The sequence below is a fragment of the Pogona vitticeps genome, chromosome 3 (assembly GCF_051106095.1).
Source record: "Pogona vitticeps strain Pit_001003342236 chromosome 3, PviZW2.1, whole genome shotgun sequence".
Taxonomy (NCBI): Eukaryota; Metazoa; Chordata; class Lepidosauria; order Squamata; family Agamidae; genus Pogona; species Pogona vitticeps.
The window spans coordinates 171533941-171553509 of NC_135785.1; the positions used below are offsets into that span (position 1 = coordinate 171533941).

At 41.2% G+C, this 19569-nt stretch overlaps 1 protein-coding gene and 1 non-coding gene across 5 annotated transcripts in view; one reads left to right on the forward strand and one right to left on the reverse strand.

Annotated features, from left to right (window-relative positions):
- LOC110090152 (interleukin-1 receptor type 1) overlaps positions 1-19242 on the reverse strand; it is a 31524-nt gene extending 12282 nt beyond the window's left edge. The window contains exons 1-7 of one of the 4 annotated variants that reach the window (XM_020813708.3): positions 19116-19242; positions 10940-11006; positions 7635-7860; positions 3319-3496; positions 2096-2264; positions 265-330; positions 44-158 (exon numbers count right to left, since the gene is read on the reverse strand). In XM_020813708.3, coding sequence (XP_020669367.3) covers positions 44-158; positions 265-330; positions 2096-2264; positions 3319-3496; positions 7635-7860; positions 10940-11000 — 815 coding nt within the window. In that variant the 5' untranslated portion in view covers positions 11001-11006; positions 19116-19242. Of the gene's footprint in view, positions 1-43; positions 159-264; positions 331-2095; positions 2265-3318; positions 3497-7634; positions 7861-10939; positions 11007-15208; positions 15283-18838; positions 19015-19072 lie in introns of those variants that run through there. The other 3 variants (XM_020813706.3, XM_020813707.3, XM_078390295.1) reach the window with 3 other exon arrangements.
- On the forward strand, positions 7061-7226 carry LOC144588517 (U1 spliceosomal RNA). The gene has a single exon (XR_013544127.1). It is a non-coding gene; the product is annotated as a U1 spliceosomal RNA (small nuclear RNA).
- Positions 19243-19569: the final 327 nt, after the last annotated feature.

Consider the following 19569-nt stretch of genomic DNA (forward strand, 5'->3'; position numbering starts at 1 on the left):
AGAGCTCATGCAAGTACCAATGGAATTTTTATGTAATACCGACCTATATTTTATGTGTGTGCTTTTAAAATCCTCAGGTTCTTCATCACCAAAATCCCAAAATAAAGACACTCTCAAAAAACCTCTTGAGGCATTACATTCAATGATAACACTGGATCCTACACAGAAGAAAAAATGGTTGCAAATAAATACAAATAAAGTTTTAGAATTTATCGGGATCATAAATTTAAAACCATTTTGAAATAAAATTGAATAGTAGCTTACCAAGTTTTATTTCAATTGAATTATTATTGGGATAAATGATCTCTACTGGTACTTTTGGTGGAGGATCTAACAAAGAAAATGTGAAAGAAACAATTATGTTACATTGCTACAATTTTAACTTCTTTAAACTTCCTGAATATTTCCTTTTTAACTGCGGACAAGAACATTAGTTTATGATGCATATTGAGACAGAACTACTATATAGCATTTACTGATAACCTCAAAACAAAATGTTTCCAGTTCTGGGACCAGACATTAGTATTTGTAACTAGAGATGGGCACAAACCAAAAAACAAACCAGGAAGTTCATTGAAAAATTGCTCATTCGTTGGATCAGGTTGGTTCAGGCTCGTCAAAACCGACAAAGCAAAATGAAACAAACCACCAAACTTTCACAGCGATTTTCGGTTCAGTGGTTTGGTTTTGCCCATTTTCTTCCCCCCTCGCCCCCACAACCTGTTCCCATACCCTTTCCGCTGCCCCCAAGTCCTACCTGGTCCTGCCTCCTCCTCCTCCTCCAGCGTCATCTCGGTGGTGGCAGTGCAGCCTTCCAGGAGCCCAGGCACTGCCTTCTGTGCATGCACTGGGGCCCCAGCTGATCTCCCTGATGCATACACACAGCATGCACATGTGCAGAGATAGCAGGTCCAGCTCATGGCAGCCAGGCCGCTGTCTCTGCACATATGCACACCTGTCAGCTGATATGTGTGCCACACACAGGGACAGCAGGCCAAGCTCCTGGAAGGGAAGCCAGACCGTTTTCTATGAAAAGGGCAGTGGGGGAGGCAACATTACCTCTAAGCCATGTGGCTGCACAGCCTCACAGCACTAGATCAAGGACACCCATTTGCTTCTGGTTGTGGCTGGAATCCCATGCGCACGGTGGGGCTCCACCCAGTGATCCGGAACATTAGAGGGAATACTGGGCAGAAGAGGAAGAGGAGAAGGTTGTAGCACAAGGTAGGGTTTCAACAGGAGCAGTGGGGATGGGGCAGGTGGGTGGGTGGAGGCTTTAGTTTTCCCTCCTCCCAGACATGAACTTTTTAAAATAAAAACTGGTTTGTGGTTCAGTTTGTGAAAAAGTTCAGAAATTTTGTGGTTCGCCATTTTTCTGGTTCATGCCCATCTGTGTTCATAATACTGTATAAATGTGCACACTAATACCATGTTTCCCTGAAAATAAGACATGATTTTATAGTAATTTTTTTCCAGAAAACACATTAGGACTTATTTTCAGAGGATGTTTTATTTTTTTCATATACAATAATCTACATTTATTCAAACACAGTCATGTCATCTTCTTCTGGTTGCTGCACAATGGTGGAAGGCGGGGTTTCACTTAAGTGGGCTTATTTTAGGGGCAGGGCTTATATTACAAGCATCATGAAAAATCATACCAGGGCTTATTTTCAGGTTAGGTCTTATTTTTGGGAAAACAGGGTACTTCCAAATAAAGTTAGATTCAACTGATACATATGTTTTATATAGTTATGCAACACAATGCAATACTAATTATCATGGCTTCCAACCAAAAGAAAAGCATTTTGCAACTGGGCATACATGGACATGTCTATCTGATCTAACATACATTCTGTGAACAGTCAGAGACATATTGCTTTTGAATTTTCCACTGCTCCAGAAGCTGCACGGGCATCAGAGAACAACAACTAAAAAGATCACACATTGTTATTCAGAGACAATTTTTTTAGGAACTATTGAATAATAATTAACAATAGGATGCCATCAAGTCAATTTTGATTTATGGCAACCCTTTCCAGTGTTTTTAGGTACACACCAAAGACAAAAATAAGAAGTAAAATAACACACATACCCAAAATTGTCAGATTAATGGCCCGTGAAACATTATACTGTTTTCCCATGTAGGTATATTTTGCCTGGCATATATACATTCCTTCATCTTTCTTAGACGGGTTATTAATAAAGAGACTATGTCCCAAAGCCTGAAATCGCTTATCTTCCAACAATTTAGGACTGCAATCCTGAAACATAAACAAATTTTGTGAAAGTTGCAAGCAACAAACCTGATTCCTCGATAGAGTGTGGAAAGAAGTTGCACATAAAAGCAAAAGCACATGGAGTATCAATGCAATCCATAATAATTGAGACCCATACGGCAATTCATGTTCTACATTTTTTTTGTTTTTAAAGCAAATTTGCTTTTTACAAATATTGTTTTGTTTCTAATGTCATCTACATACTTTAGTCATACACAAAAAAGACAAATAATTTATGATTATAGTAACTGATTGCAGCACATATACGTACATTGTACAACAGTTCAAGGTATAGTGTAATGCAGTGGTCCCCAACCTTGGGCCTCCAGATGTTCTTGGACTTCAACTCCCAGAAATCCTGGCCAGTAAAAGTGGTGGTGAAGGCTTCTGGGAGTTGTAGTCCAAGAACATCTGGAGGCCCAAGGTTGGGGACCACTGGTGTAATGCAGTAATACCCCCATTAACCATGGGGGATTGGTTCCAAACTCCCCCGCCATGCTGAAAGCCACAGATAATGCTATAAATAGCATAATCTTATCATAATTATCTTAATCTTAGCATAATTATCAGAACTCGCTACTAGAGGGCAAAAGAGATCATGCTATGATGCTCTTCAACAAAGGGAATTTGTTATACAATCTCTGTCTCTCTCTAGATGCCAATTCTGGTAATACATGTGAAAATATTTTTTCTGAATTTTTCTTTTAATATTTTAAATATTTTCAAAGTGTGTATAAGTGAAACCATAGATACTGATCCCGCAGATATGGAGGTCCTGCTGCACATGTTAGAGGTTCTACAGACATTTCATCCAAAGGTATCATCATCTTTCTCCTGTTATGACTACTATTCTACACAGTGGTTCCCAATCTTCGGTCCCCAGATGTTCCTGAACTAAAACTCCCACAAGCTATAGCTATTCTGGCCAGGATTTCTGAAAGTTGTAGTCCAAGAACATCTGGAAGTCCAAGGTTGGGAACCACTGTTCTACAAGAAAGCAAGATATCAATGGTCATTATAGACACACTCACACATCTACCTTGTACCACTGCAAATCAAATTCTGTGTTTTCATCTTCAAAATCATTGAGATCAGGACAAGCCAAGTTTCCATTTTGACCCAACACTACTTTCTGAGGATAGGTTGCTTCTTCATTAAAACATAAGCCATCGCTGTTCTCAACAACTTTTAGTTCCTTGCTGTCTCTTGTTGAATTACTGTAACAACAAAATAATGTCAGTATTTCAATTAATCATGTAGTTAATATGCCTCACACACAACACACCAATGTTAATGTTTAGGAGCAACAGCAAAATCATAACCGGATCTGAAATGGCTGCCTAAACTGTTATGATCAGGAATTATATCAGGATCCCATACAGTAAAACTCTGTTCCAATCTTAGGTTGTGCTGTTTCATATTACTCTGCAAGTGCCTTGAAACTTAAATATTTCTATTATATTCTTCTAGGAAATATGGGAAGGACACTTACAACCAAATGTTTAAGAGTCAAACTACAGATTACACTGAAGATGAACTCAACGGAAACTCTTTCCCCAGGGCAGCCACTGGTAGCTTCGAGGTGCAATTATTGGTTGGAAAAGCAGCTGGGGATGGAAGAGATAAGCTTTTCCTCACTCGTGTTGCATTATAATAATACAACTGCCCCATGTGACAGTAATTAATCTAACAAAGGAATCATGTAGTTAATATACTGTATATACAGTAATCATGTAGTTGAGTGCTAATGGCCTTTCCTTAGAGCTGAGCTACATACATGTTCATAGAGTTGGATTGCAGATTTGAAAGTTATCACAAGGTTTATCTTCTCCAATGCCCTGTCAATGTAGGAGATGCACAGCTAAAGCATTCCTAACGGATGGACGACCACCTTTGTGGGGTAGTTCATTCCACAGTTAAACAGTTCTTAAGTTAAATACATTTTTCATAATGTTTAATTGAAACCCCTCTCGCTCCCTCTCTGTCTCAGAGGAGTGACTGTTTGTTTTCAACTGGCAAGCCATAATCCTAGCTATTTAACACACTGACATTATTTCCAGTTAATACCATTTCCATAACATACTTTTCCTAAATTAGATGCAGTCCTTTTGCAACTTACAAAGCTGCCCTGTGGAAGGTACAGTCATGGCCAAAAATATTGGCACCCTTGCAATTCTGTCAGAAAATGCAACCCTTCTCTCAGAAAATTGTTGCAGTTGCAAATGTTTTGGTATTCACATGTTCTTTTCTTTGGTTTGTGTTGGAACAACACAAAAAAACAGAGAAGAAAAGTCAAATCTGATATAATCCCACACAGAAATCCAAAAATGTGCTGGCCAAAATTATTGGCAACCTTAACTTAATATTTGGTAGCACCTTTGGAAAAAATAACTGAAACCAATCGCTTGCTGTAACCATGAATGAGTTTCTTACACCTCTCTACTGGAATTTTTCTACCACTCTTCTTTTGCAAACTGCTCCAGGGCCTTGAGATTTGAAGGGTGCCTTCTCCCAACTGCTGTTTTGAGATCTCTCCACAGGTGTTCTATAGGATTCAGATCTGGACTCATTGCTGGCCATTTCAGAACTCTCCAGCGCTTTGTTTGTAACCATTTCTGAGTGCTTTTGGAAGTGTGTTTCAGGTCATTGTCCTGCTGGAAGACCCATGACCTCTGTTGGAGACGCAGCTTTCTGGCACTGGCCACTACGTTGCACCCCAAAATTCTTTGGAAATCATCAGATTTCATGATACCATTCACACAGTCATGGCATCCAGTGTCAGAAGCAGCAAAGGAATCTCCAAACAACTTTGAAGCTCCACCGTGTTTGACTGTAGGGACTGTGTTCTTTTCTTTGAATGCCTCATTTCTTTTTCTGTAAACGGTGCCATGATGTCCTTTATCAAAAAGCTCTACTTTTGTCTCATCTCTCCACAGTATGTTCTCCCAGAAGGATTGTGGTTTTGTCACATAAGTTTTGGCATACTCCAGTCTTGCTTGTTTATGGCTTTGTTTCAGCAGTGGTGTCCTCCTGGGTCTCCTTCCACAGCGTCCCTTTTCAGATGGTGACGGATAGTGCAAGCTGACACTGTTGTACCCTGTGTCTGCAGATCAGCTTGGATTTGTTTGGAAGTTAATCTGTGTTTTCCATCCACCATTCGAACAATCCTTTGTTGTAATTTTTCAGTAATTTTGCTCTTCCATTCACGTGCAGGGAGGTTAGCTACAGTGTCATGAGCTGATGACATTGCGCACAGTGGACACAGGGACATTAAGATTTCTGGAGATGTAGCCTTGGGACTGTCAATGTTTTTCCACAGTTTTTTCTCTCAAATCCACAGACATTTACACTTTACACTTCATTCTATTCTCCATGCTCAGTATCACAAACAATGAAAAGGTTGAGTCAACATTTATCCATCTTAACTGGTTGCAAGTGTGATTACTATATTGCTCACACCTCTTACTTGAGACAGGTGTGTCTAAATACAAATTAAAGGAGTATCACATGCTTGAAAAGCAATTGTTTCTTACTATTTAGACAGGGTGCCAATAGTTTTGACCAGTGCATTTTTGGGTTTCTGTGTGGGATTATATCAGATTTGACTTTTCTTCTCCGTTTTTTGTGTTGTTCCAACATAAACCAAAGAAATGAACATGTGAGTACCAAAACATTTGCAACTACAACAATTTTCTGAGAGAAGGGTTGCATTTTCTAACAGAATTGCAAGGGTACCAATATTTTTGGCCATGATTGTATGTTATGGTAATCATACTGCCACATTAAGAAAGCCACAGATTGCCATTCTTGTGCCTTTTGGAGATAAAGCATCTAGAATCCTTTCTACCAGCTGAAGCTAAGAAAAGAACCCAAATTTGATGTTGTAACCCAACAATTAAGGTAGACCAATGCTGGGAAGCAGAACCAAAAATAAATTCAGAGGCTGGTAATTCATCTTCGTTATGATTTCCACTTATGCCATTATAGATATCATTCAATCCTCCATCATACCATATTGACAAAAAAACCACAACGAAAGGGAAGAGATTGTCCGCAACTTGACCACCCTCTCTGTAACTAACATTTTCATATACAGTGGTGCCTCACAAGATGATTTTAATTCGTTCCACGGAAATCGCTGCCTTGCGAAAACATAGTCTTGTGAAACCCAGTTCCCCATTGGAATGCATTGAAATCTATTTAATGCGTTCCAATGGGGGGAGGGGGAAATCATTGTCTTGCGAAAATTGACCATAGAAGACATCGTCTTGCAAAACATAGTTCCCCATACCATATTGGGGAAAAGCAATCCCCTCACCTGCACTGCCTTTGGAAATGCAGTGGGTCTCAGATGGCCATCCCCCTCTTTCTCTCTCTAGCAAAGAAAGAAGATGAAAGGAACCAAAGCAGCCCCCTTGCTCCTGATAATGATGACTCCTTTTGCCCTGATCCTTTACCACAGGGGAGAAAAAGAGGAAGAATGCAATATAAGACATCACCAGGACTTGCTGCCTTTGTAACACTTCCTGATGAGGAAAAAAAGAGATGAAAAAAAGTCTAGTGTGTGTATATATATATATATATGCTAATATATGCTAATACCTGTGCACTAGAGGATTGTGGGAGGAACACCCAGCCCCTGATGGGGGTCCCGCAGGGCACCACAAAACACTGAGGAGCTCTCTCGGCCTCTGGCAGGACTGGGGCTGTGCAGCCAAGGGGTCACCATGACTTGGAGGGTCAGGGGACAGAAGGGGGTAGGAGGTGCAAGGGCCGTTCCAACTCATACCTTGCAGGGGAAATACCATGTCATAAAAGTAACTTTCCCAGGGGGAGGATCATCCATTGTACTTTGGGTGTGCTGCTGATCCCTGTGATTTCCCCAAATGTAGGGAACTCAACTGCATAATTTGTGTTAATGGGGGATTGTGTTTGTGATTATCCTGGTGTTTTTCCAATCTCTTTGCCCTTTGGTTCCTGGCTGTTTTCACCATCCTTTATCATTTGAATTTGCAGCCATAGCCCCCATTGGTGATGCTTTATAAGATGTTTTTTTTTCTCCTGTTGAAACACATAAATTACATAAGACCTACCTTTTTATCCCAAAAAAGTGGGGGAGAAAGTGTATGCTGCTGTTTTTCCAGGAGGCAGACCCTGGAAAGCCAGGAGCACACAATTTCTCCCCCACTTTTTTGGGATAAAAAAGTAGGTCTTATGTAATTAATGTGTTCCAATGGGGGGGAACCGTCTTGCAAAGACATAAATCTGAACACCTTTGATTTGGATTATCTTAAATCAGATCTATGGAGCTACATTTTCAATTGCTACATTGCAGAACAATTAACTTGAACTTACTCAATGGTACAGTGATAAAATCCCGAATCTTCTATGTATGTAGGGATAAACCAAAGCAATTCTCCTCGTTGATGGATCCTAGAGAAGTTGTCTTTAGTTATAGGTATATCACTACCGTTTCCATACCAAGTAATACTGTAGTTGGATTGTAAAGAAGGTAACAGTCTTAGTGGACAGCGAATGGCCCACGGCTCTCCTACAGGCACAAAGGTGGGAAAGTTTATACCTAATAAATAAATAAAATGGATATAATGTTTATGTAACTACAGTAGTTTTATCACTGTGACAACTGATGTAATACATATACTGGAATCAATACACTGGCAAAACGTTTGCACACAATAATGGTAAATGCTGATTTGAAAAATAATGTGTTTTAGGTATTCAGTTGCATGCAGATTTGTTTGTCCTCAAGACTGCATACTTAAGTACTGGCATTCTCTAAAGCAGTGGTTCCCAACCTCTGGTTCCCAGATGTTCTTGAAATAAGACTCCCAGAAGCCATCACTGCTAGCTAGCAGTGAAGAATTCTATGAGTTGTAGTCCAAGAACATCTGAGGACTCAAGGTTGGGAACCACTAATCTAAAGTAATAAGAAGAAGAAGTAGAGAAAAATATCCTTGTCAGTGAACATTCATTTCAAGCTCACCCATCATCCTCTATTGCTTCTAGCCTAATTTCTGAAAACATCTCTCTTTCTTTAATTCTGCAATTAGTTTGCTCAAAATTTGAAATTATTTAGCTAGTCATATTAAATCATCCCACTTAAAGCACAAAGGGATTAGAAAGCAAAAATGGCTTGCCCAAACATTGTTCCATGGTTCAGATTGTATCCTTGCCGAAGCATCTGAGCCCTCTCTCCCTGTCTCACATCCTTTCCTATAACAGGATATCTTGATGGAAGTCTTTTGGGAGAGGCTTCCTCCCCCTTGCTCAGAGCACAGGGAGATCAACCTGGAGCCCAAAGAGGGCGGTGTTAACATCTGGCATCTACTACATTCCCAGTGGAGGAACAGAGTAATAAGACACAAAGCAAAATATTATGGACTGTGGAGTATTCCATTCTTCATACTCTGCAGCATATACAGTTTGAAACCACAGAGAAGGAAGTGAAGGAAAATGTAGAAAGGGGTCCAAATAAGAGCTTAAACAGTTCATTTTTATCAGCCTTCTAGGACTTGCAATAAAAAGTAACTTTTTCAAGCTCTATTCCCACTACGGAATTTGGGAATAAACAAGGTTCTCCCACTTTCTCAAGTTCAGAAGTGGTTCACCCTGTTGAATTCAATGCCAACCTTAACCAGAAGAGGGAGTGTCCCGACCAACACCTGCATGCATAACTCACTGCTGAAGTTTATAAACCTCATTAAAAGGTGTAAAGGAAATTTATTTGATGCTTAAATTTGACTTCCTTGCTTTAAAAAAAAAAGCTCAAGAAGCCAGTTCTTTCTTCCATTTGATAACACAACACAGGCACATATACTGATTTGTAAGGCAATCATGTAACCTTATAAGTGGTCTACAGATTATAGTTATCTGCTTCAGCGAACTAAAGCAAACATTTTTAAAAAGTCTTCCTGTAACACTTATATACATATTTGATGGAAGAACTATGAAATAAACTGTAGTTCAACCCCACTGTTTTGAAATGAAACTATACGTGAAAGAAACAATGTAATTATCTCCTCTTAAAGCAGCTCGTCCATTTTCAGGAATGTTACGGCTCATCTAGACAAGGCATTTGTTCTGTAAAATGTATCTGATTGGTCTCTACAGGTTCTTTTTTTTTAATTCCTATTATCCAGAAGACAGCTTATACCAGGGATGTTGGTAGTTTTTTGGGTCTGAGTCTTTGGTACCAAGTCTGAGTCCCTATTAAAAACAAGTATTTTTCCCCGGGAAAAAAAAGGGAAGGGTGAATTTCCGAGTCGTGGATCGAGTCCAAGACATGGGGGAGAGAGGGAACAAGTCGTGTCCAAATCAAGTCACCGGTGTGACTTAAATCCAACTTGACAGCGAGTCCCATGACTTGAGTCCCCATCCCTGCCTTATACTAACACGAAAAGGAGCTAAGTGGGCTTGGCTATTTTCTGAACCCTTCTCTCCTGCCTGAACTCACTGGGTTTTTGTTGTTGTTCCACTTTTCCAGTCCAAAGCTCATCCTGAAAAACACACTGCTCTTTTTAGAAATGACCTGGCACCTGAATGATATAACAGGGTGGATGGGGTGATTTTGCACTGTGACAATTCTCCAAATTAAAAAAACAGAGTGAAGTAGGAGGCATCAGAGACAGCAACAATGAGAGCCTTATGGAAGAGAGTGGAGGCAAAACAGAAAGCAAGGAACCCAGGAATGTCTGATGTGGATGAATCCATCAGAGGAAAGGAAGCAGAAAGGAAAATAAGGTGCTGGGGAAGCTTAAGTGCTAATCAGTCACCCTTGCCACTGGTGGTTGTCTAGGGTAGCAGCTAAGTTCCAAGAAAGGTCTTAAGTGGCAAGGTTGCGGGGACTAGAGATACCAGGGATACTGTACGTCAGTATGCAACCCCCTGAAATGACTGGTGTACTGGAAGTGGAAAATACCTATACAGTGGTGCCTCGCTTAACGGGCACTCTGTTTAGTGACGAAACCGCATAGCGACGAACTATTTGCGATCACAAAAGCAATCGCTTTGCAATGTTTCCTATGGGTTTTTTAAATCCCTATTGCTATATTTAAGGGGGAAACAAAATTAGACATGAAGCAGACAAACCAGCAATTTGTGTGAGTCTGATTAACTGATACAGTGGTGCCTCGCTAGACAATGATCATCTGGTCCACTGAAATCGCTATTTAGCAAAATCATTGTCTAGCGAAAAGCATTTCCCCATTGGAATGCATTGAAACCTGTTTAATGCAATCCAATGGGGAAGAATTGTCGTTGTCTAGCAAAGATCGGCCATAGGAAAGCCGCTTTGCGAACCGCCAATCAGCTGCTTAAATCACTGTCTTGCGAAGCTTAGGTCCCGAAAACACCCGTTTTGCGAGCGTGGAGGAAGCTGTCAAAATCATTGTCTAGCGAAAATCGGTTCCCAAAGCAGGGACCAAACACTGTCCAGCGAAATTCCCCCATAGGAATCACTGGTTTGCGAATCGCTATAGCGATCGCAAAAAGTCAACGTCTAGTGAAAAAACTGTCATGTGGGGTAACTGTCTAGTGAGGCACCACTGTACATGAATTTCTGTAATTGGGAGTGTGACAACATTCATTGTAATGTGGCTAATAGCAGTTAAACAAACTGACAAGTAACAAAGGTGACTTACAAAGACCGAATGAAAAATAAGCAAACGAGATCCAACAAGGCCATACCGATGCAAAGATCATCTTCTCCTAAAGGAAGAGAAGAAATGTTTAAATGTTCAAATGTTCTATAATACAGCAAACAAGCTTACCACATCTGTAGAAAGGACAGCAGTGCCCATTGAGGCACTGTGACTAATCAGTTAGGGAAAAAATAAAAATGGACTAACCAAAAGCCAAATTCTGTGTTACTATTATACTGTACCTTCATTATGTCAATTTCAAAAATTTTAAAAAATGTGTGCAAGCTTTTGGGGTCACAATCCAATCATCAGGCATGGCATTACAAAAGCTGGAAAGAGGGAGAAGGCTAAAGAGAAGAGATATATAAAGTTTTTATTAAAAAAGTCAGATATTAAAGTCACAGTATGTCCCATCCTGTTCCAGTTGTGATAGTTGAAGAAAGAAATAGCAGATACTCTAAGGTAGTTTTCTCAGGTAACAATCTGGGTGTTAAACTGCAGCAGGAAGTAGCCACTCATGGCTGACAATAAAGGTCTTCCATTGTTGCCAAATAAAGTCCAGCTTTAAATAAATTCCAGGTGTGGAGTTAAAATGTTGCAGGAGGTAGCAGGGATGGTGGCAAATCTTTGGGTCCAAGACCCAAGTCTTTGGTACCAAGTCCCAAGTCCCTATTAAAAATAAGCCTTTTCACCAGAAAAAAAGAGAGGAGGTGGGCGGGTTCTGAGTCACGAGTTGAGTCAAAGTCATTGGAAAAGAAAACTCGAATCAAGTCCAGGTTGAGTCACCCGTGCGACTTAAATCCAACTTGACAGCAAGTCCCACGACTTGAGTCCCCATCTCTGGTAGATAGGGGGGAAGAAATCAATAAGCCAAACTGAGTCGTATTACCTAGCAATTCAAGCCCAGGCTTCCAGTAGCCTGTAACCTTCCTCTTCATCCTTGCTGCTGGATACCTAGATTTGGTATCCCTCAATCAGTAGGGATCACAGAGGCAGACTTGTTGACCGATAAACAAAGCTATAATTCCGATTTACATATCAGGATTATATATTTATTAAATCAACCTTTAGAAAAAGGGAAAAGCACTAAATTGTGTGCAACCTTTTAGGATCACAACTCCCTCATCAGGCTTCGCAAGACTTTTTTTCCCCGAGACCTATGCCTCGCAAGATGAATAAATTTCATTCATCTTGCCAGGTTCCCATAGGGAACCTCACAAAATGATTTTTTCACAAGACAGTGATTCTCATGGAACGAATTACATTCATCTTGCGGGGCACCAATGTATTTGGACAGTCTAAGGCAATTAAAGGTCACAGAAGCAGAGCCAAAAGACAAGTGTGTGTAGGGTTTTTTTGTTTTTGTCTTTGAAGGGTCAAAAAGAAAAACAGGCCTGCTTTAGAGAAAGTAATGGAGTGACAGTCCTCCAGAAATGGGGACATTTTGCCATGTATCGCCAAATAATTAACATATAATTTTGTAAGCCATGTTCAAAGTATTTCTGCAATACAAAGACACAGAGCCGTTGTGTTTGTCCCAGCCCTGAGTGCTTTCAGTAAACATTCTCTCAGGGTTTTTGTGACCAGGCTCCTGACACAAGTTTTCAAAGGAGAAATCAGCTCCAGGTCTGTGGCAACCTGAACTTTCGACTCAGTCAGGACCCAACAGAATTTTTGACTCCTTCCTGGATAAACTGGGATTTGTGCTCACAAATGGATTCTGTGCTGGTTGTAAAAATATTTTAAAAGGTATTTTAAAAATAATAGTGAACAAATATTTAGAAGCTCACTCATTTAAGTTGACTACTCCAAGGACAGCAATCAAGAGGGTCTGCAATATACCCTCTTGTGCTCCCTACCATTCACAAAGAGACACCAAGCAAGGGAAAAATCACAGAAGCAGACTCCTTTTTTTTTCATTAGTTAACCATTTCTCCCCCAAACATGAAGCAAATGTCAGGGCTGGTTTGGACATGGTAATGAAAACAAGAAGACGTCCTGTAGTCTAGTGGTTCCCATCCTTTCTTCACTTGTGTAACCCTTGGCAGTCCATTTCAATAAACTGTATCCTTCATATTAGCAACATGTTTGTAATTAATATGGTTGCTGTTATTTCAAATTTAAAAGTTGGAGCTGTAAATAAATAGCCCAATAATGAGATTAAAAAGCAATGACAAAGAGAAGAGACATAGAGAAGATCCGGAAGAACTCACTCATTGAACACTGCTCACAGGATTGAGTGAGGTACCTGCTTATATAGTAACCAGTGCAACAGCACTCTAATGTTCATTAAGTGGAGGAGAGTGAAAGTTGAGCCTGTTTGGAACAGGTTGGGAATGGGATTCATGCTGCCATGGCATGTTTGCAACACATAATTTAGGGAAGGACTCCCCACCGTCCGCCAGAATAACAAAGTGAGGGGATAGGGTTTTTCTTGAGGTTAAGTAACAAACTTGCTGCACCATTCATCATAATGTTCAATTAATTTCACAACTTTTTCATTGTATCTTGTCTTATACTGTTAAGGTATGCGGCTTTTGCTGCCATTTTTTTTTCACATATCCTGAAACATCCTGGTTCGTACCCCTGGGGGTACATGTACTCAAGGTTGGGATTCACTGCTGGAGACCATTTCATCTGCTCCAATCTATTGGTGATCTTAATATTCTTAATGGGAATAGAAAAAAAATGAAATGACCTTTAACAAATGTAAGTTGACCACAAAAAATTATGAAAAAGTTTAAAGGATACATTAATAAAGATCTAAATACAAATTGCTTCAAATATGCCATATGGAAGAAGACAAGTGGTCAGGACATTAGACAACAAACAAGTGGTCAGGACATTAGACAACAATAATTTCAAGAAAACCTCAGTGAGGGTTGTTTGTTTGGTATCTATATGAGGCCGCTGGGAGGGGTCATCAGGGGGTGTGGGGCTTCGTGCCATCAATATGCTGATGACACCCAGCTCTACATCTCCTTTTCACCAACTGCAGGTGATGCCGTCCTGTCCCTTCAGCGTTGCCTGGAGGCCATACTGCAATGGATGCAGGAGAACGGGCTGAGGCTGAACCCGGACAAGACGGAAGTTCTTAGGGTGGGTGGCCCTGTGGTTGGTGGCTTGGGTGACTCTCTCACATTTGGGGGGGTGACCCTGGCCGCGAAGAGGGGGGTCCGCAGCTTGGGCATATATTTGGACCCGACGCTCACCATGGAAACATGGGTGGCGTCGGTAGTCCGTACCGCCTTTTTCCATCTTTGGTGGATTGCCCAGCTGCGGCCCTACCTCGACACGGGGGCACTCACTACCTTGGTCCATGCGCTCGTAATCTCAAGATTAGACCACTGTAACGCGCTCTACGTGGGGCTGCCTTTGAGGCTGACATGGAAACTTCAGGTGGTGCAGAATGCGGCGGCCAGACTCCTCACCGGAGTGAGAAAATACCAACATATTTCTCCAACTCTGGCCGCACTGCACTGGCTGCCCATCCATTTCCGCGTCGACTTCAAAGTTCTAATGCTTACCTACAAGGCCCTAAACGGCTTAGGACCTCGATATTTGGTGGAATGCCTGCTCCCACCAAGGTCTACCCGGATCACCCGTGCGAGTCACGAGGTGAGGCTGAGGAGCCTGACGCTGAGAGAGGCCTGGAAGGAGAAGACACGAAACCGGGCCTTCTCGGCGGTGGCTCCTTGCCTCTGGAATAGTCTCCCTTCGGAGATTCGCGCGGCCCCTACGCTGGGTACTTTTAAAACCCAACTAAAAACTTGGCTCTACATCCAGGCCTTCCCTCCAGCTAATTCCTGACTTTTCTTTTAACTCTTTTCTATTTTATTTATTATAACTCCTACTGAATGATTATGTATATTTTGTGGTTTATTGTTTTATCTTGTATTGGAAGCCACCTAGAGTGGGCCACGGGTCCAGATAGGCGGGATATAAATAAATAAATAAATAAATAAATAAATAAATAAATAAATAAATACATACATACATACATACATACATACATACATACATACATACATACATACATACATACATACATACATACATACATACATACATACATACATACATAAATACATAAATAAATAAATAAATAAATCTGACTTCCCTGTAAGAAAAGTTGAAGAGAAACATTCCTGAACCATTTTCTCAAGGAAGGGCATTCAAAGATCTTCAACCCCAAATAAGGAAAATGCTTTAAAACAAATATTAACTTTTAAAAAACTTCAAAAAGAAACAATCAAAGCTAGAACTAACCAGCACTGATCGTATCTTTTTTCATTACTATGCTCCACTGATGTTGTTTTCTGACACTGTAGACCATCTAAAATCCAATAAATATAAGTACAGAATGTATAAAAAAATTAATATAAGACGTGCAAAACCTTCTGCAACTGACTTCTCTATGTAATTACAACAAAGTCCAAAATGACTGGTGCAAAGTGATCCCTAAAAGCTGATGGTCAGATGGAATTCCCTTTGGGTTTTATTTTGCGGACAGGAATTCTTTTTTGAAAAGGCACTGAAAGGTAGAGTTGCAACAGCCTACATATCTAAACTGTGTTTTTCCAAACCTAGCTCTACAAAGCAGAAATGGAAATTTTGAAGTTTTAGTCTTCAGGCTGTGAGAGCAAGAAGAGTTGTGACGATTGTCTTCAGCCTCAAAGCCCCAAGGCTAAAAAAAATAGGAATGGACTGTTGAAGCTGACGTCCTGACTATCAGTATTTCCAAATATCTTATTTCCCAATAAGTCCTGGAATGTAGTTTACCTTTTTCACATTTTTATTTGAAAATTTATGTAACTATGTGTTTTTATCAATTGTTTATATTATACTGGAAGCCGCTCAGAGTGGTTGGATAGACCAAAGGGGCGGGATACAAATCAAATAAATAAAAATAAAACAATAAAAATAAAAATACCTTTTCAGATTAACAATTTGCGATATGAAATATAATTAAAAATAATTATCTTAACTAGCCCCGAGGGTTAATAGTTGTGGCTTGGTTTAGTTCTAAGTTGATTTGTTCATAGTGTTTATTATCTTTGTTGGGGATTTTTTACTGTTTGGAAATTAATAAAAATTATATTTTAAAAATAATAATTCACATTTCCTCTTCTGAAATTCACAAAGCAACTTTATGTACCTCCTAGCCTCTATCCAACTCACTGTAAGATGTTCCTTATTCAGCTACACCATCTGCCCAATGGAATATATGGTTTCCTAATAATAATTGCATCCTGTCAAGTCAACTCTGATTTATGGTGACCTTTTCCAGGGTTTTCTAGGTAAAGAACACTCAGAAGTGGTTTACCATTCCCTGCTTCTGGGGGTGGGGGGCATCCTGGAACTGTGCAGTTTGCCCAAGGCCACACAGGCTGGCTCTTCCCTTAGGAAGCACAGTAGGGAATTGAACTCCCAACGTCTGGCTCTGTAGCCAGGTACCTAAACCACTGACCTATCCAGCCAGCTCTCTCCCCAAACATATACATTGATATCGTACATTGTAACCATCTAGTTTTCTTCCTCTATTTGTAACAATTCTTTGCCCTTTACATAACTTCAGTAGCTATATCTTTTTTTTTTTTAAATCATTTTTCTTTCCCTTTTAATGAATTATCCCTTGCAAGCTATGCTCACTTTTGGCTAAAAAGGAAAGTTCAAAAACCCTTCTAATGGCTCCCCCCGTCCCATGCTGTTTACCTTACACTGTGTACTCAATGTTCCTGCTGAAATTAAAGTTTACAGGAATCTTCATTTCAAAAGTTCACTGGCTCTGAGGAAAGCATTCCTGAACTTTGAGTTTGAAAGTTCTTTTTTGACTCTCAGGAATGCATTAGCCCTCAATGTGAAAGCCATCAATGCAAGCACCATTTCAGTCATCAAGCCCAGCAGCAGCCTTCAGACCAATGAACTCACTGAACATTAGTCACTCTGACCACTTCACTTAAATTGGCTGAAACCACACATGAAGTGGACCAATGCACACAGAAGCCCATAATGCATTACATGGCACAAAGCAAGGTTAGAATTCTATGCATACCTGTTCCATCCAACATAAGCAGACACATCAGATCCAGAGAAGAATAACACTCCCTGCCCTTTCATGAACACAACAGGCCCATACACACAAATTCAATGACCACTAAAATGAGTGGGCGAAATCTAATTTCAGTCTCAGCTGGAGTAGACCCATGGAAATGACTGGGACAGGTTAGTTAACACTAGTGTCGTTCCCATTCCCATTCATTCCAAGTGGTCTAGTCCACAATATACTAGATCACTACAAAGTTATCTGTTACACAAACTTCTACAAGAAAGGAACTCAAAACAAACCACACTTTCATCACCACAGAGGTAAACATTTCAACTGTGGATAACAACTAGTAGAGTAAGCCAGTAAGTTTCACTACTATAGTAAAAAATTCAAGACTGAGTTATCAATACAATGACATTTGGATTTCAGTTTGGTAGTGAATATTTGCTGCACATGTTAGTTCTTCTGATAGATCCTGCTTACTACCCTGTTTCCCCAGAAATAAGACCTAACCTGAGAACAAGCCCTAGTATGATTTTACCTCATCATATAAGCCCTACCCCAAAAATAATCCCTAGTTCAGTGAAACCCTGCCCTCCACCATTGTGCAGCAACCAGAAGATTTCCTTTTTGACACGGGAAATGTTAAATTTTGATTAGCACTTATCAGTATGGCAAAATATATCAATAACACTACACATAGTGTATATCTACTTGTCCTTCAAATCTTTCTTTCTCTCCTTCCTTATTTCTTGAACTCACACCTATATGTATTTTACAGCTAGAATAGCTCATAGTGCAGTTTTGTGCTAATAAGTTATTTCTTTATTTTTTAAGACAAGATATATAGTAGATAGCTCAATGGCTTAAGTATCTGGCTGTGGAGCTAAAGGTTGGGAGTTCAATTCCCCACTATGCCTTGTTGACAGGGGTTGGACTTCATGATCCATAGGGTCCCTTCCAGCTCTGTAGTTCTAAGCTGATGATGAAGAACAGTGTCAACAATAAGGAGTCAAGAAATAAGTAAACTAAGAAAAATAAGTGGCTTACTTTGAATTTCTTTCTTAATACTGGTCTTATGGACATTTAGACATATGCAACAAAATCAACAATATATATGTGCATACTACATAAAGATTTCAAGATGGCAAATAGCAAGTAGATCTAACTCTCTGAAGCCATGAAAGAGCAGAAGACCATACAGAACTGATATCAGGTACCAAAGGAAATAGGGAAATGGGAAGATTATTAACAGCGCACGTGCACTTAACAAGGAGTGAGATGGAATTAAACTTGTTAAATGATAAACTCTTCTTGAAAATTTCTAACTTTTAAATGCTGTGTCAAATGTACTTGCTTTTAGTTTCCCCACAAGAAGAAGAAATACAGGTGAAATCCACTGTTGTTTTTCTGCTCATATTGGAAGAGTCCTTAAAGACAAGGTAGTGGGTGGGAAGAACTGAGAGCTTACAGATCTTTGAAAAGTTAGTTTTGGACGACAACTCCCGAAATCCCCCTGAAGGATGGCCGTGGGACATTCCGAGTTGTAGTCCAAGTAGTCTCCATGACGGGTTCGAGCTTGCACTGATTTATTAATATGGAACCGCTCCTTCTTTAAAACACAATTTGAGAGAGAGAAAGGGAAAGAGCAAATAGAGCGATCTAGACTAGGGGGTCCCCCACCTTGGGTAACCCAGGTGTTCTTGGACTGCAGCTCCCAGAAGTCTTCACCACCAACTATGCTGGCCGGGGTTTCTGGGTGTTGCAGTCCAAGAACACCTGGGTTACCCAAAGCGGGGGACCCACTGGTCTAAACTAAAGAGGAGTAGGGAGTGCTGAAGGCTGCTCACAGTCCCCTTCGGCGTCCGCTTCGTCCCTCTCGCTCCCGCGCGCGCCTCCCAGTCTCGAACCGAGGAGAGGCAGCGCCGGGTCCAGAGGCTGTGACTCAACCAATGCCGGGAACGACCGTGCCCAAATTCTTTCCCCGCGAGCCCGGCGCTCTCCCCTTGCGACGGGGAACGGCCGAACCCCTACATGGCCCTCGCCCGAGCCAGCCGGCGCTCCCCGGTGCTTTGGCGGCTCACCCAGCGCGTGTCCCACGCCTCCGCCTTCTTCTCCTCCTCCTACCTCGACCAGCACCCCCGGCGGCGACTTTCTCCCAACTCGCTGCAGGCGAAACGCGGCGAGGAAAAACACCCACGCCTCCAAACTCCGCCCTCCCGCCCAGTTTGGAGGAGGCCGCGACGAGCGCGCCCCGACCGGGGAAAGGGGGGGGGGTAATCTCCGCTGCCAGGAGCCGTTTGGGCTGGGGAGAGGTGGCGGTGAGGACGCGCTTGCTTTGCTTCAGAGGACGAAGGCCACAAGGCGAGGAGAGGCTTGCGGAGGAGCCACATCCTTCGTAAATCGAGATTTATTCTGCACAACGAACTTGAGAAGGCCCCCCCCCCGGCGTGATGGGATTGCTGAGGAAACATTGGGAAGGAAGGCGGAGGGCTCCCGTTCAGACGACGGCTTCTTTGAGCGGTCCGGATGGCGTCCCTGAGGCGTTTCCAAAGGGAGCAAAGGGCTCCTGAACTTCGCA